A 19383-nucleotide genomic window follows, 5' to 3' on the forward strand; every position below is an offset into this window, starting at 1 on the left:
ACCGTATCGTATGTAAAATTTCAAAAAATTTACATGTTCACGTATTTGTATCTACCTAAATCAAGCACACAGTTAATCCAAAAAAAAAAAAAAAAATCAGGGCACACAGTAATTAAAATAAAATAAATAAAGCCATGAAAACAAGTACTATAAAAAGAATCTAAAAGCGATTGTACCATAATTCCAATTAATTCAGTCACAAAATATGGCTTTTAAGACATAAAATAGCAAAACACATTATATCACACATAATATTCATTACATGCATGACATTAATAATTAAGATATAACAGAAAAACTAATAATTGATTGTCATTTCAACCACCATTTAATTCTATGAAAAGATTCACATATTAATTAAAATTGCACTTCAAATTGATGGTGAGATTATGTGAAGCTCTAGGCAATGAAAGCAAGTTTTCAGCAACTTCAATTGAATCATAACAAATTATATTGATCCTCTTCATCATGGTAGCTCTTGTTATGAGGAACTTTGCAAACTCAACTTCTTTTTCTTTGCCTTTGAACCCCCTTATGGTTACAAACTTCAGCTTTTGAGTAATAGTTTTACACAATCTCATCTCCCAAAACAATGTTGGCTTAAGAAATGGTAAAGTAAAATCATTATGGTCATACTCCTGAAAAACAAATTTTTCAATATTAATTTTTTCCAGAGTGAAACATTGTAGTTGTATTTGATAACTAAGGATCTGTTTATTTTGCATGAACATATTTTTTATTGTAATTTTCTAAACTTTGTAATAGTTGTTTTTTTTTTTTTTTGACAAATTTTTGTAATAGTTGTTAACCCAAGAAAAGAGATCTTTAAAGTGAACCATTGTGAGGAAAAACAGAAAGATAAAAGGCTTTGTTTGATAAAAAATAACTGATAGCTGATAAGCTAGCTTATAGCGGATGAATTTTTAGCGGATTGCTTATAAGCTAATTTTTAACTTATAGTAAATAAGTTTGCTGATTGAATTTATATTGTTTGGTAAAACTATAGGTTGAACTAGCTTATAAGTATGAAATGACATAAAACAAATATGTTTAATTAATATTTAATTTTTTTTCAAGTAAGATGATACAGGTAAAATTGGAAGAAAAAATATAAACTATAAACTCATAAGCTACTTGATATAGCGTTTGAAAAACAAACTATAAACTAGTAAAATAAGTTATAAGCTCTTTTTTTAAAATCTGTTATCAAACAGAACTTTTAGCTTTTAAGCTATAAACTATAAGCTACCTTATTTGTCTTCCCAAACAGAGCAAATGCTAGTTACTAGCTAGAGATGATCTATGCATTTCAAAAAATAATGAAAATATATCTTTCAATATTTTTATTGTTTTAGAAAATGCAGGACAATTGTTCTCTTGATCAAGAATTGCATTCTCTTTGTTAACAAATAAAACTAAGAGGAAACATAAGAAATAGAAAAAGAAAATATTTTCACAAAATAAACAGACAATAAGAACTTAACTTTATAAGTATATGACATTACTTACCGGTAGAGTGATATCTAGAACTTGTAAACTTGTGCATAATCCCAGGGCAGAAGAAAGATACATGATTTCTTCTAAATTATTCAAATCTAAGTCCAATGACATGGCTGATAACTTTGGTAAAATATTACAACTTTGTTGCATCTTGCAAAAACAAATAGAGAAGAGGTAGTTAGCATCACAATCATATATATATGAGTTGCGTAAAAAAAAGTAAGAGATCAAGAGTTTGAACTTTGAAAACTAACATAACCGGTGATACATAAAATAAGTTTTCGTAAAAAAAAATGTATTGAAAACATTATAGTACTTACCGAAAGATCAATGAAGTAGGCAATAATATCATAGGATTTCATAACAAATGTCCGTTCTTCAATTGAAGAAATTGAGTATGAATGAGACTCGAAATTGCTCAAACTTGGTGCATAAATGGATAGATTCTTCACTGGACAAGTTATAGAATCAAGAAATAGAACCTCAAGGTTCTGGGCAATAACTTCTAGACGACACACACATAGAGCTTGGAGTCGTAAAATTTTAAGATTTGAGTTCACGATGATGAGTTTTGTGAACCCAGTTGATTCAATTAGGCTGAAATTTTCTAATGCCACACAATTTTGTAGAATCCCACTCAATACAAAATCATCCAAGTGTATCTTCTCTAGTTTGAGGATTTTGAGGTTGTGACAATCCTCAAATGCACACCAAGAATCCATTGTATAGTTGATCAAATCAAGTGAAGATAGACAATGAAATTTTTTGTGTGAGATGCAAAGTTTATAAATTTCATTTTCAAACATAATTTCATCAGCATCTTCTCCATAATCAGGTAAACACTCGAGACTTAGGTGTTTCAGTCCATTCATTTTATTAACTAGAAACTTAATCCAAGTATCGACTTCTCCAATCCACAGGCTCTTTTTGAAATGGAGAAATCGACAACTAGATAAGTTACTAGAGTGACGAAACATCAATTGAAAAATCACAAAACCATACCTAAAAACTCCTCCTTTCATAAATGGATAGAGAAAAGGATCTTGAGTAATAGTCGACTCTCGAGAATGTAAAAGTTGGGTTACAGGTCTAATCATGTGCTTTCCATTGAATTCGATGTGTGGAGCTTTTTTCCAAAGACCTAGCCATCTTTTTGCGAGGATGTTGCATCTCACAGCTTCATCAACACGAAGTTTAGAGAGGATGAAGGTTAAGACTTCATTTGGAAGCTCGCTGATGAAATCCTGTTTCTCATCACTTCCCATCTCCACATCCCTCATTTGAGATCTCTCTCTGACCTATTGTAGAAAAGTGAATCTTGTGAGAAAAGGGGGAGCGTCTGGGGTAGCTTTTACGTTACACAAGTGTGAATCGTGTGTGGAACATCGAGGAGAGTTTACGAAATATAAGTGAGAGAAGAAAAATAGATGACGTAAAAAATAAAGAAAAAGAGAAAAATAAATTATATAACCAATATTACATAATAAATACGATATATTAATTAAATATACAATTAAAGGCAATATAAAAATGGACAAGGAGTGGGGATAATATCTTACATATTAATAAGCATTTGACTATTATCTAATTTTTTAAATTAGTAAAAGATGATTTATTTTTCAGTTTCCTTGTTTAGATTAAGAAATAAGGTAAATTTTAAAAATTGATATTTTTCTATATAAATTGTAAGAAAAAAATACCAAGGATACAATGTTTCTTATATATTTTGTTATCAAATTAATTATCAATAAATTGTAAAATTTAAAAGGTGAATTAATTTTTGTATAGAAATATTTTTTTTCTATTTTTTCAAATATGTACGTACACATGCATGTTTCTAGCTATATAATTAGTAAAATGCTATTTTCCTTTTAAATTTATTCTCATTAATTTATTTTATATATTTTTTAATTTTGACCAATTTATCTCATATATTAGAATAAACTATTTTAATTATTAAGATGTTTTTGACTGTTGGCCAAATTTTGACTTATCATCTTATTTTTATAAATATATTTTTCAGTTTCCTTGTTTATATTATAAATAAGATAAATTTTAAAACTGTCATTTTTAAAACCTAATTAATATTATTATAATATTCACAAACAAGACTAGCTATAAGAAAAAAATATGTGAAAAAAATTAAACAGAAAAAACTAGACTAATATCCCGGAGCTAGGCATTTACTTTTTATTGTTTTCATAAGGCGACGAACATGTAGACATTGCGGTCATGTTTAGTACATTATATGAATCTCTCTTGTAAAAGTTTAAATCTTTTAACAAATGAATTAAATATGAATTCTTTAATATTTTGCACATAACATACGATGTCTCTATCAACTGAAATAAACTCACGAGGACGAGATAAAATTTTTTTTTTTTATAATTTTTCAAATAAAGGAAAAATATTTTTATACTGTAAAATTTGTTTTTGCATCGTACACCATATGGATTGAAAGTCAAGCTAAAGAAAGTTAAGATAAAAATGTTAACAATACTGATATACACAAATAGGAAAAGAGAAAGACGATTAGGGTTTCAATAGAATACCAATAGTTTAACGTTGCAATTGCGTTACTTGAGAATATATATATAACCTAATAGAATCTAAACTAACAGGCCCAATAACATAGCCTATTATTTTATCATCTAACACTTACTCCCAAACTCATAATGCATCAAGAAGAAGGATTATGAGTTTGTCAAACAAAATACGAAAAATATAATAAGCTTTTAACACTACCCCTTAAGCTAAAGCTTACTAAGCTTTAAGCTTGTTACAAATTAACCCCAAAAATAAATCAAACCAATTAAGATCACGACCAACGGGGAGCAGCAATTCGCAGTCAACCGAGACACCATCAAAGAGGGGAGAACCAAATCAAATTAATCCAACATTCAATCCAGTCCAAGCTAACCAAAACAAAACCAATCAAACAAATCCAAACTAAACCAAACCAAAGTCAACCAATCCAAATCGTGCTAAATCAAACAAAACCGGACCAAACAGAAGAATCAGCCAATAGAGAGATGCAATCAAACAGTGCAATTAATAGGGAGAAGTGCGATATGGAGAAGTGCAATGCAATCAAAAGAGAAGTGCAATAGGGAGAAGTGCAATGCAATCAATCAGTAGAAGTGCAACAGGGAGATGTGCCACGCAATCAGAAGAGAAGTGCAATAGGGAGAAGTGTCATGCAATCAGAAGAAACCAATTGGTGTCTAGGGTGGGTGTTGAATGTGAAGTTGTGTTGTTGGAGATTGTTTGAAGTCGCACATATTCTGTTCATATCCAACAAAATAATTGGTTAATTCATGTATATTACTAGTATCAAATATTGCTAATTATTTATGCAAACACTAATTAAATTAGAGCAGTATAGAAGATTCGTTCTGATCTCTCACAAATTTTTGAGAGGACAATTTGATCCCTAATAAAAATAAAATTCAAATTAGTCCCCGCATTTTTATATTGAGGACAAATTAATCGCCGATTTGGTAGAAAAGAGAGACTAATTTGTTCTCGGTACAAAAAATGTCATGGACTAATTTTAGTTTTATTTTTATCAAAGACTGTTCCGTCTGAAATTTTGTGAAAGATTAAGATGGATCTTCACTCTTAAATTACATGAATATGATTAGTTTTGGTATCGACTTTTCATAATACCAATAATACCTTTGATTCCACATCGGTTTTTCCAATTTCCTGTAGTGAAATATGAGGTTTTCATGTCGGTTAAATCTGAATATCAATAGTGGTATGTTTGGTTTCCAATTTTTTAGTTACGAAATAGGGATTCCACTACGGGGAATTCCATTTATCCGTAGTGGTATGTTTGGTTTTCCAGTTTTTTAATTAAGAAATGGGGATTTCACTACGGGGAATTCCATTTATCCATAGTGGTATGTTTGAGATTTTCCAGTTTTTTAATTAAGAAATGAGGATTCCACTACGGGGAATTCCATTTCCCCGTAGTGAAATGTATAGTTTTCACGTCTGTTGAAGCTGAATATCAGTAGTGGTATGTTTGATTTTTTTTTTCGTTTTTTGCTTCCTGTACCATTTTTAGGCATTACAAACAGACCATATTGGTACCTCTAATTAGAGCAGTATAGAAGATTCGTTCTAATCTCTCACAAATTTCCGAAAGGACAATTTGATCCCTAATAAAAATAAAATTCAAATTAGTCCCTCAGATTTTTATATTGAGGACAAATTAATCGCCGATTTGGTAGAAAAGAGAGACTAATTTGTTCTCAGTATAAAAAATGTCATGGACTAATTTTAGTTTTATTTTTATCAAAGATTATTCCGTCTGAAATTTTGAGAAAGATTAAGATGGATCTTCACTCTTAAATTACATGAATATGATTAGTGGATGAAAATATTAATCAAATGTATATCTACTTATACTTACTTGGTAATATTCATAGATTTTTTAGATGAAGATTTAAAATTGGGTTTTTGCCGCAGTGGCATGTTGATCAAACTTCCCGCAGCAAGAGCCATAATAAAGTGTTTGTTTAATGATCAAACTTGATTTTCTCCTTAATTTAAGTAATAATAATAATAACTCTGAAGCTTGCTTATAGTAGAAATTGTGTTCTCTTTTTTCCTAGTATTTGTTGGTATTTGATTCATAAGGGAAAGAATTATAGAACGCGTAAATTTCAAGTTTTCTATCTTGAAAACTTGTCTTTATGTCTATGGGTTAGTGGTCCAATTTTTGGCCTTGCTAGTGGCACTTCATTTGACTCGATCAGCACGATAATATTTTTTTAGACTTGATACATGGCTAATCGGTAAAATGTGGAAAGCCCATTATTCAAAAATAGCAATCTTGAATTTGTTTTAACTAATTGTACATTTAAAGATTATAGTGACAATGTTTCACTAAATTCATGGATTCAAAAGGTTGTTTTCTAAAAAAACTATAGGAGCTCTTTACTTTGTACAATTATTTTAAATTTTTATTTTTTAAAATATGTTTATTTTAAATTGTTAATAAGATGTGAGAGTTTTAAAATGAATAACTATATATGATGGAAAGAAGAGGAGGACTATAGTTAGAGATGGTGCATTTTTTAAAATAATGAAAATAATATTTTGCCATTTTCATTGTTAATCATAAATATATGTGAAAAAACGTATTTGCCAAATAACAATGGGCAGAGGGTTTTGCTCGAATTGTAATAATAGTTCCCAAAATCCAACCAAGTTAGTAATGCGACATGGTTAACAAAGTGGAGAAGGGGAAAGAGGTTAAGATTTCAATAAAAATGACAAAAATTAGTAATGCGACGGTTACTATAAACCCTAAAAGCGAGAGATGAGAGATGTTATGGTCGGTCGCTCCAACACTCTCCTGCTTATTTATACATAAGCTTTTTTTATTCTACTAGACTCAAATAACTTTCTCTAGTTCTTTATATAAGAATTTATTTTTTAAAGAAAAAAATATATTGAATAACTAATATGTTTTATATTTTTTAAATTTTATTAAATAACTTATATATCTTATTTATATTATCATGGGTACATTATGCTATTTTTTATTCTTTCATAAGCCATCAACACAAATAATTTTACCAAATCAACAGTCCACTCTCTTCTTTGAATATGTTGAAAAGTGAAGGACGAGTAGAAAGTCTATATTCCAAGTTGACAATATCTCGTATCTATGTCACAAAATCCTCATTTTTTATATATATAAATAATAACAGTACACTTAATTTAATATATAATAATACTACATGCACTTATATAATAAAATATTCAAAAATTTCATAAAAATGGTAAAAATCCAGGATTCTATTTTGGAATTCATAATAGATCAAAGCACCCTTAACACAAAGTCTACAAAAAGATTAGTCAAATAAACTCCCACTTGGTAAATAAAAAAATAAAGTGCCACTGGCAAGGACAAAATGTTAACCACCATCATATAATATAAAAATAATTTTAAAAAAAGTGTTCCAAGATTGAAAATATGAAATTAATTACGCGTTGTATGCTCCTTCAATAATTCCTCACTACTTGTTTCCCTATATATAGATCAAACTTTCAACTCTACCATAAGATACTACTACAAAACAAATTAAGAACATTTTCTACTTAATCAATCTTATACGTTATTAATTGTTTCTCAAAGAACTAGCTACGAAATCAAGTTTGATTATATAAAGAACACTTTCTCATGGCTCTTGCTGCTTGTAGTTTGATCCAAATGCCAATGCTTCGAACACCAAATTATAAATCTACTCCAATAAAACCTATGACTATTACCATGTAAGTATATATATACATTTGATTAATATTTTCAATTGCACTATAATCATATTTCATATGCATATATTCACCAATTTAATATTGTTTGCATAGTTAATTAATTAATTAGCATAATTTTTTGGATATGAACAGAAAATGTGCATATAAAGGAAAACAAGGTACGAAAGACAGAGTTAAAGCAGGAGGAGGAAGTGGTGCACAAAAAAACAGCATACTCCAAAGCACAACAAGAAATCTTCAATTTGAAAACATTTATGCCACCAATAGCCTGAGTGACATTAATGATCAAGATGATCAAAACACAAGTCCTAGAAGTATTGGCAAAATAGATTATGATTATGTAATATGAATTTTATTCTTTTCTTAATTTATATTTTTTAAAGAAAAATATAAATTTTTATAAGAATTCACCATGATTTCACACCAACTGTAACATAGAGGTTTTGAGTTTTTTTTTTTTTTTTTTATAAGCAAAATGGTATTATAAAAGAGGTTTTTGAGTATTAAATAATGTAGTAATAATTTTCTTCTTGATGGAATGGAAAAATAATAATTAACCTTGAAGTTCATATTATATATTGTCAATGCCCAATTTTATTTCAATTAAATTTATGTTTCTATTTTCCTTTTTGATATGCGAAAAAAATAAGGGTTAGGAATACAATTGTTTTTAAAAGTGTTTGTACTTCAAAACTCAAATCAGTATTTGCTCAAGGCGAGAGAATGAAATTAGATAGTCCCTCCGTTCCAAATTATAAAGAAAAAAAATAAAAATCACACTTATTAAAAACATCAAAAACATAATAATTTGGTGTATATATGTGTTTTGTATGCTCCCCATGCGGAAGCGTTTTTCATCCACTTATACTTGCATCACTATTGTTTGCTCCATATGATATGACCACCATTATTAAGAAGACTTTCAAAACAAGGAATCGGTCGAACTACTTCGTTGGAAAATGACACAAAAACAAACTTGATAGTGTTTAGAATATAGTTGCCAGAATTCTAGTTAGCTTGCTCCCATGGTCTCACACTCTCATATCCATATTTTGTTGATTATTTCAAAGAAACTAATTGATAAAAAGTGAGAGATGTTTCAATTTTATTTGTGAATAATGATATCTACATATTGTATATAATTTTTTTTTATCTTCATGACTTCATTCTAGGCTTTCTTTAAGTCCATTTCAAGTCCAAATAATATGTTCGTCCACACACTACTAATTAATTTTTCTCCCGTGACAATTTCACAGGAGGGGCTAAATTGTTGATCTACATATTTCATTTTAATAATTAAAGTACTTTGCTAAAAAAATAATGAACGGCTTAAACTGGACACTTCATTGACCGCAGAGGATCCAGATAGATAGATAGATAGATAGATAGATAGATAGATAGAGTGAAAGGTGATCTCCATTACATTTAGAATGAGTTCCTTTCTAAGATCTACCATATGAAAGAAAGTATATCTAAAAAACCTAAATTCTCACTAATAAAACTTCAAATAATCATATATGTTAACATTAAATATGGACACTTTTTGCATTTCAATTTTAGTTCACGTTTTAAACTTTCCAACTAATTCATATTGGTTAGTTACTAAAAAAAATATCTATAACTTTCTTTCACTTCTATATAGGCCTATAGCTCAAGGTAGAGCTTAGTGTATCAATGAGGTAGCCGAAGCTACCAAAGTATAATTTTATTAATAAGTTAGTATATTTTATAATTAGTTACTTCATTAATATATACTTAACTACTAGTACAAATATGTTTATTTGTTTGTTAAAATTAAGTAGAAATAAATAGAAAAACCGAAAGATATTCATTTATTTAATAGATGTTTTTCATCTTATTTTAACTCTTTTCATCTCTTAAAACAACAAAAAAAACTGTTTAATTCACAATAAAATTATCAAGAAAACATTCAAAATATATTTTTTAAATTTAACCCCACTGAACTGGCTAGTACGTTGCTACAATAATTCTTTATTCGATAAGCCATCAAACTACTCGATTAACCAACCATGTCAATGGTCTACCTCTTATTTGATAACCTTGAAAAGACTAGGAACGATCGAGTACAAAGTCTACATTCCAATTTGATCGATTATACTGCACAATATACGTCACTTTGACATTTTTACGCATATTAAGAAATGTAAGTAATGTTGTATGAGAAAGAAAAATTATGAGTTAGTTTAGAAATTTGTCCTTCATTAATTGTATGAAAAATATAAATTGAAGAATTGAAAGAAGAGAGAGTAATAAATAATTTGTAATAATTAACAATTTAGAGATCGATATATTATATGAAATTAGAACACACTTACTTGATAATCATAATCACAAACCATCGTTACCGGAAGCGCACCAATATCGAAAACATCGATATACTAGACAAGGTCTTCCTTTGCCTAATCACATGCTCCAATCTTTGAGGTCTTTGATGGGGAAGACAACAAATGAGCGTTCAGCTTATTGCTAGTTTGACAACGTGACGGCAAAGGGGACCTAGCCTATCTATTTATAAGATAACAACCCTAGTACCACCCATCATGGACTCTAGAGTTGGGCCTACACTTTGTTTCTACACAAATCAGAATTAGTGTTCAAGCCCATTATTACTGATCACAATTATCGGGCTTAAGCATCATCAAATGGATCACAACAACATCAACCCGTTTTTATTAAAACCAAAACCCACAATTGATTGCAGCCCACAGAATATTAGAAAATATTCTAACATTCTCCCACTTGGGCAAAATCAATTGTGTATATTTAATTTGAAGAAAACATTTTGAAAACGACTCTCGGGTTGACAACATATTTTAACGTGGCCACATTGATCCCAAGATGCAACATCTAATTAAGACTCCGTCCAACAAAAGTTAAATGATATCGAATCATAGCGGTAATTATATCATTATCGACACAACACCTTCCATGGTTACAAATACCACCAAACTCCGTCGACTAGTCATTTGTGTAGAGTGTAGCGAGAAAATGATATGTTTGTGATCTCAACCATACTATCATTTTCTTCGTCAGTCCTCAATTTCTCTCAAATGCCTTAAAGCCAGAGAAATTCTATGGTCCATAAGATACCACAAGTCCAAGCTCCAAAACAATGTCGACTACCGCGGTATAATGATCTAATCAACATCGAGCTCCAATATTTTAGACATAATTTCTCTCAAATGCCTCAAAGCCAGAGAAATTACATGGTTCTTAAGATACCATAATGCCTCAGCTCCAAAATAGTGTTAATCACCGGCTAAGTGATCCCGACAACACTGAGCTTATTTATTTATGTTTTCACATAATGCCTCAGCTCCAAAATAGTGTTGATCACCGGCATAGTGATCCCAACAACACTGAGCTATAATATTTATTTAATGCCTCAGCTCCAAAATAGTGTTGACCACCGGCATAGTGATCCTAACAACACTGAGCTATGATATTTATTTATATTTGATTAAAATAATTTCAACATTATGAAGGAGTTAATATAAAATTTCAAACTCCCACTAATCAAGCATATCAAAAGAATATAAGTTATCTCCCACTAATCAAGTGGTATATTAAAACTCCCACTTATCCAAACGTTCCTTCACAATTTTTAAAGAAAACTCCAATACTTGCTTCCATTTCTTATAATTTTTAAGATGTTCAACATTTCAATGAAAACATAACTGGAGAAATTCATTTGAATCAAAACCAAATTGGATTAGTATTATCAAAAGAGGCCAATATAATAGTACAATCACCTTTGGGCAGAATGCACCAACTAAGGTCAAAACCTTAGTCAAAACCTCAGATGAGTTAATCAATGAGTATAGACTGAACTTTGAAATTTGTCACCTTTAGGCAGGCAAATTCCTTCGATCAATACATCCTCCAATAACTTCATCTTAAATTAATTTTTAATTATAACATATAATAATCACCTTTTGGCAGAAAATTACATGTTATAATTAAAACCATTCCTCAAACTACAAAGAAAATCTCATCAATCAATATAAGCGGTCCCACTTTGGTGGTAACGGCCTATACCAACACACGAAATCTCTTGCATAGGAATCAATAATTAAAAGTTTTCACATATAATTATATGTCTTTAGTCGGGGAGAGATATCATTACTATGAAACAGTCAACTCATAAGAGATCATTATTGTGAAACAGTCAACTCAATATAATAAATAAATAAATAATTTATGCAACGGAATAATATGAGACTTTATTTGAATATTATTGAGGATATAAATCAAATAGTCCCGAACTTTTATAAATAACATAGGACTCCTCAATATAAGTCTCTATAAACATTTATAAATAGTTGACATGTAAAACTCTCCCACTTGATAGAGAATTATAGTTGAATTACTAATCCAAAAGTGTTAAAATATTGAAACAAATATTCAACTATTTTCTCTATCACACAATGGACATGTCAAACAATGTCACACTAAATTTATATTTTTCCAGAATAGAACTCTCAAAATATTAAACTTAAAATGCTCCCACTCATTAGAGTAAAGTTTTTAAAAATTGGAGTATATAACAAAAAAATCAATCAATCATTATATGGAGAGTTTTTAATTTAGAATATTCTGGAAAAACAATAAAATTTTCATATATAATTGCATATTTATTATTTCCAAAAAGAAAAGGGTAGATAATATTGAAAATAAATTTCTCCTTATATGCAATATGCAATTATATAATAAGTCATAAGAGGATAAATAATTGCACCACTAACCTCCAAGGTGTGATTCACATCCTTGCACATAAAATCAATAAGCATCAATGACTTTACCATGAGATCTTTGACGGTGTCATCTCAAACAACCACAAATCAAGGGTAAACCATTATATCATAATAAAATGACTTCAATAATAATCAACTCAAGTTATATAAATAATAAGATTAAAGGATGTTAATTTTTAATTGCCTTAATAATTGTTCACAAGAATAATTTCAATAATAGTTCAAAGTTGAGCATTTGAATAACAACAAGGCAATATAGAAGAATTTATAAAAATATTTATAAATTCATATAAATAATATTTGAGGTCATAATTAGCATAATTGAGCCTAAAATAAATTCACAATTATAACACTTTAACAAAAATGTTTCACATCAGTGTTTACCACTTTAAAAGAGATTTTCTTAAATTATATTTTAGACTCAAATCTCATATTCAATCAACACTAACTATCTAGCAATTTCACAAAATAAACTGATTCTCAAAACCAAGAACATAATTTTAAAACTACAGTTTATTTTCAACTAATTAAATCAATATAAAATATTTCACTGTGTCCAAAAAATTCAAAATTCCAACCGAACCGATTCATGGTATGGAAAGGAAAAATTCATGCTAACTTTGTTGCAAGTCCAAATAATGATAAATATCCAAAAGAAGCCATCAAAATAAAAATTGACTCACATAGGAATTAACTTAACAATTTGTATGCAATTTTGAATTGTCATTGCATCACAGCAACACGAAACAAACCAGGCAAGGCAAGTTCATCCCATTGCAAATCAAAATTAGAGCAAGTATAATATTTGGATAACTTTATAATCAAAACAGTTCAGTGCTTTCATTTTGTATGATCACTGTGTACTATTTAGAAATAATATAAATAAAATTCTGGATGCAATCATATTCAACTGATACTTGCATATATAAAAATAAAATTAAGCCCAAAAAAAGGCTGTGAGCAAAAGAACAGAGATCAAACGATGCCATTGCATATCACATAAATGAAAATTACCATATGGTCCATAACCACTGTAGGTTGTAATCTCGGAACAATATAAAAAATAAAAAAAAATAAAAAATAAAAAAATTCATAGATGTGCCGAAGAAAACAAAATTAGCCGAAAAATTACTTTCCCAATAATTGCAACAACATCCATTCCAATAAATAAGATTATCAATAGTTTGAGACCAACAAATAATATAATAATCTAATTTAAACTCAAAACCATTTATGAGTCATATAAGAATGCATCACTGCAGCAAATTCAGAACCATTATAAAGGAATCGATCAAGAATTTCAATTAACAAAAAAATTGAATCATATCGATTTATCGGCACAAAAATAAGAAACCCTGAAAAGCTATTTGCCATAAAACGGATCATATGATGCACATCTTATAATTAATTACGACCGGCCAAAACCGAATGCAATGGTAGCAACAAATTCAATCCGAGAAAACACATACAAGACAAAAGATTATTTTTCTCAGTGATCGATTGAGTCTCATATTTCATAGTTAAAATTAGGGTTCTAAATCATATAATAAAAGCTCTGATACCACATGTAATAATTAACAATTTAGAGATCGATATATTATATGAAATTAGAACACACTTACTTGATAATCATAATCACAAACCATCGTTACCGGAAGCGCACCAATATCGAAAACATCGATATACTAGACAAGGTCTTCCTTTGCCTAATCACATGCTCCAATCTTTGAGGTCTTTGATGGGGAAGACAACAAATGAGCGTTCAGCTTATTGCTAGTTTGACAACGTGACGGCAAAGGAGACCTAACCTATCTATTTATAAGATAACAACCCTAGTACCACCCATCATGGACTCTAGAGTTGGGCCTACACTTTGTTTCTACACAAATCAGAATTAGTGTTCAAGCCCATTATTACTGATCACAATTATCGGGCTTAAGCATCATCAAATGGATCATAACAACATCAACCCGTTTTTATTAAAACCAAAACCCACAATTGATTGCAGCCCACAGAATATTAGAAAATATTCTAACATAATTAAGAGTATAATATGAAAAATAGCATTTAATACTTTATTGGTATTGTAAAATGACATATATATTGTAATACAATTTTTTTTCTCAAAGTGACATATGTTATAATACAACGGAGTATATATTCTTATGTCCCCATGTAAAAGTACTAATTAATAATATATGTCACAATCCTAATTACAAAAGGTGATCCATTGGTGGTCACTAATTATTTAGTTGGCACTATTTTATAAATAATTTCCAATTTCAAAACGCTAAAGTATATAATCAAGGCATAATAAGATAGTATTATTTTATATTAGTTCATCTCTAAATGTGGGTCACTACTTTTAAAACCATTTTGAAATTTTCTATTTTTGCATGCAAAAATTTTCAATGGATAACTTATTTGAATAAATATGGATACACTGTTGAAGTAGTAATTTTTGAATTTATACGTGAATTATTTATTTTAATAGTATATCAGTATATATTTAAATAAAATATGTATAAGAATATTATTTTTTTTATTTTTATTTTTTATCTAAAAATAAAATAAAATATGTATCAGAATATTATTTACTCCATTCGTTTCTTTTTATTTGTCGTTTTAGGAAAAAAAAATTAAGAATATGTATTTTCACACCTTATGTTTCTATTATACCCTTATTTTAATTTACCAATAAATATTTTTTTTTTGCACACACTCTTTCCAATAAATTTAATATATTATGTACAAAAAAATGAATATGTTATGTACAAAAAAAAAACTTTAGTTTTCCAAATATATATTAAATCTTTTACTGTTTCAACAACTACTCCTAAATATTCGGAATTTACATGAGGGTATAATAAACAAAGTATAACCTTAAATTATCAAAACGACAAGAAATTTGAAACAAAATTATTTTTCTAAAACGACAAATAAAAATGAACGGAGAGAGTAACTTTTTTTCTATAGCCGAAGATAATCCAATTTAAAAAATTATCGAATACTAGTTAAGTCCTAGTTAGCTTAATTGACAAAAATACCGAAATTGTTAGACCGGACGTCGTGACCCGGGTTCGAACCCGAAATCTCACAATTATATATGAGTTTAATTTCAATGAATTACCATAAAAAAAAAATCGAATACTTGATATGTAGAACAGCTAACAGTGACATTCTTTGTTCACATTTTCATAACTTGCTTCTACCACATGTAAAGACTATTGTGCTGAGTCAAATGAAATGTCACTAGCAAAGGACAACAATTTGACCACCAACCCAATGAGAAATGTTCAAGTTTGAAATTTTCAAACTGACGAGTTGTATTTTTCTTCAATAATTCCTATAAATTCTTTCACTATAAATAAAACCTTGAACCTCACCACAATATACTAAAACAAAACAGAGAACACACTAACATTTTCTACTATAATCAAAGCTTCTACGTTATTAATTGTTTCTGAAAGAACTAGTTATAGCAACAAAATCAAGTTTGATTATATAAAAGTTTATTTCTGATGGCTCCTGCTACGGGTAGTATGATCCAAATATCAATACTTCAAACACCAAATTATGAATCATCTCCAAAAAATGTGAACAGAATATGTGCATATAGAGGAAAACAACCGATAGACAGAGTTAAAGCAGGAGGAGGAAGTGGTGCACAAAAAAACAGCTTAGATTATGCCACCAACAGCTTGAGTCTCAATAGTGATCAAAATGATCAAAACACAAGTCCTAGAAGTATTTGCAACATGGATTATGATTATGAAATATAAATTTTTTAATAATTCTCCATGATTTCTCACCAACTGTAATTATATATATGTAATATAGAGGTTTTGAGTATTAAATAGTTTAGTAATACTTTTCTTTGGATAATTAGCTTTGTAGTTCATCTTATATATTGTCAATGCCCTATTTTATTTCAATTAAATTTATGTTTTTATTTTCCTTTTTATTTTTCTTTGGATAAGGCCTTAAATTTATGTTTTTAATTTTGGTTTAATTGTTTTTAAAAGTGTTTGCACTCCGAAGCTCAAATTAATATTTGTTCAGAGTGAGAGAATGTAATTGGATAAAAATTTGTGTACCTTGAAAATGAATGAACAAAAGTGCATATGTAGGATAATGACGTGCATAACCGTTTGGTGGGATCCATCATGTGAGTAAAATGAGTCACAAATATATTTTGCGGGGGTCATTTATAAGCTATTGTTCGCGTATTGTAAGAGTATATTTGACCAGGACATGGGTCATATATATGCTACTGATGATGTTCCATCGAGGGTGATAAGCCTTAATGAAGTGTTTAACGGATTTGAGATCTTCTTGGGTCTTTGGATAAGGCCTCTGGCCAGTCCGGGACAGTTGCCCTCCATATTTTGCTATGGTACTCCCTCTGGCCTCTTGTACCGAAACTTTAGTCTTTTTGAACTTGGACACAAAGATTAAGAAATACTAGTAGTTATAATCCTTATGAGCTTATTTGCCCCTCATTATTTTATTTTTTTCCAGATTTTTTTATTAAATTTGTACTACAAGAACACATAATACATTTGCAAGCTTGCTCACTTGCTTTTCCAAGAACAATTTTTTTACAGAATCCACTCTACTCATACCTAGTTCCACGTAGTTTTAACTTTTTGTTTTTTAACCAGGGTATAAATTAAAAAAATGTATAATTGTTTTTTGGTTTCTTAAGATGACTAAGGTTTTCGGACAAAATTAAAATCTTAAAAGGATCAAAGTTTCGGGACGAATAGTAAGGATTTGAATCTCATGGAGTCAGAACTGGAGCATATCTTCAGAGGAAAGGATTTGAACGAGTACAGATGTATTTTAGCAAACGTGCATACTCAGAAACAATGCTCACCAATGTAACTTCAGAAGTAATCATATATGTTACACTAAATATAACACTTTTTGCATTTGAATTTTGATTTATCATGTAAGAATTTAATTTTTCCACCAAACTCATATTGGTTGGTTACTAATTAATAAAAATATCTATAATTTTCTTTCACTTCTATATAGGCCTAGCTCAAGGTAGAAGCTTAGTGTATCAAATGGGGTAGCCAAAAAGCTAATCTAAAATATATTTTTTATCTGAATAATAAGTTAGTATATTTTATAATTAATTACTTCAATAAAATATACTTTTTTTTTACATATACTTCAATAAAATATACTTAACTATGGTAAAAGTGTTTATTTGTCCGGTGAACTCTTTAATTGGAAGGGATTACATTATATATACATAGGGTTGAGGGTTGGGGTTGGAATCTCGGTTATTCCATTTATCAATTTTAAAAGTGAATTTTTTAGCTACTAGACTATTTAAAAAAAAAAAAACAAAAAATATTCATGTTTTATTTGATAGATATTTTTCATCTTATTTTAACTCTTTGCATCTCTTAAACAACTAAAAACAATGCTTCATTCACAATAAAAATTAGGCTAAATTACACTTTTGGCCCCTTAAGTTTCAGAAAGTTGCGATTTTGGTCCCCTATATTTCAAAATAGCACTTTTGGCCCTCTAAGTTTCAGGAAGTTGCAATTTTGACCCCCTATGTTTCAAAATAGCACTTTTGGCCCCCTAAATTTCAAAAAGTTGCTATTTTGGCCTCCTATTTTTCAAAATAGCAATTTTGGCCCCCTATGTTTACCCCTTTTGCAAAATGAAAGTTCAAGACACTTTTCTAAATGGAAGTTCAAGACACTTTTCTAAATCAAAATGACATAACAAATCAAGTCATTACATATATGAAGTCATTACATAATTAAAAAGACATAACAAAAAGCACGAATAGTTTTCAATTTCCATTGTTTCCTATTTTTGGATTTGGAATTAGGTTTGTTTTTTTTTTTACGTATAGTGAAAAATTATTTTGAATAAACGTCACGAAGTATTTGGTTAATTCTTTAGGATTTGAAATTATATATGTGTGTTAGTGAAAAAATAAATTTTTTTTTTTTTAACGTAGTGAAAGAATAAATTTAAAGCATGTGACTTCTTCCTTTTATTTTTTTATTCTTATAGTTTTTTTAATTATAAGATGACAAAAAAATGTTGACGTGGCAGCTGAGTCACTTAAGTGACTTGCCACATCAACTTTGACTCGATCAAAATTGACCTTTTGCAAAAGGGGTACAGATAGGGGCCAAAAGTGCTATTTTGAAACATAGGTGGCCAAAATCACAACTACTGAAACTTAGGGGGCCAAAATTGCTATTTTGAAACATAGGGGGCCAAAATCGCAACTTTTTGAAACTTAGGGGGCTATAAGTGCTATTTTGAAACAAAAGGGGCCAAAATTGCAAGTTTCTGAAACTTAGGGGGCCAAAAGTGCAATTTAGCCTAAAAATTATCTTTAAAACAACATTCAAAATATACTTATAAGAAAATGACTCTCTCTTTATTATCCAAAAAAACAAATTGATGTTGGGAAAATAATCAAAAAAAATCTTCACACAATAAATAAAACTAAACAGAATCTGTAATATAATACTAAATCTGCAAATTTTACAATGCGAAATTGTAAATTCTCCTCTCATGACTCACAACTACCTTAGCCCTAAACTTTTAAGAAAAAAGTTGTTGTGGGGAAAAAAACTCAATATAACTCTGCATATTTATAATAGCATTCTACCGCTTTTTCCTTTCAACTACTCGATGTGGGACTTCTTCAGTGAATATCCACACCACTGAACTCAAGCTACGTGATTTAACCAACCATGTCAACGGTCTTCCTCATATTTGATAACTTTGAAAAGAGAAGGAACGTGTACAAAGTCTACATTCCAATTTG

At 29.2% G+C, this 19383-nt stretch overlaps 1 protein-coding gene and 1 long non-coding RNA gene across 2 annotated transcripts; one reads left to right on the forward strand and one right to left on the reverse strand.

The window, feature by feature from the left end:
- Positions 1-353: 353 nt before the first annotated feature.
- LOC123896419 (putative F-box protein At1g67390) lies at positions 354-2780 on the reverse strand. Its single transcript, XM_045946807.1, has 3 exons — positions 1821-2780; positions 1510-1650; positions 354-638 (listed from the first exon to the last, which is right to left on the reverse strand). The coding sequence occupies exons 1-3, from the start codon at positions 2778-2780 to the stop codon at positions 354-356; spliced, it is 1386 nt and encodes a 461-aa protein (XP_045802763.1).
- Positions 2781-7579: 4799 nt separating this feature from the next.
- LOC123894905 lies at positions 7580-8360 on the forward strand. Its single transcript, XR_006803985.1, has 2 exons — positions 7580-7791; positions 7924-8360. It is a non-coding gene; the product is annotated as an uncharacterized LOC123894905 (long non-coding RNA).
- The last annotated feature ends 11023 nt before the right edge of the window (positions 8361-19383 follow it).

This window comes from Trifolium pratense, linkage group LG7 (genome assembly GCF_020283565.1).
Source record: "Trifolium pratense cultivar HEN17-A07 linkage group LG7, ARS_RC_1.1, whole genome shotgun sequence".
In the NCBI taxonomy this organism is placed as follows: domain Eukaryota; kingdom Viridiplantae; phylum Streptophyta; class Magnoliopsida; order Fabales; family Fabaceae; genus Trifolium; species Trifolium pratense.

Excerpts from the sequence above, each read along its gene's own strand:
- LOC123896419 (XM_045946807.1), bottom strand. The coding sequence starts at position 2,780 with ATGAGGGATGTGGAGATGGGAAGTGATGAGAAACAGGATTTCATCAGC. Across the intron at positions 1,651-1,820 it reads CCTACTTCATTGATCTTTCG|ATGCAACAAAGTTGTAATAT; the intron begins GTAAGTACTATA and ends TGTTTTTGCAAG. Across the intron at positions 639-1,509 it reads TTCTAGATATCACTCTACCG|GAGTATGACCATAATGATTT; the intron begins GTAAGTAATGTC and ends TTTGTTTTTCAG.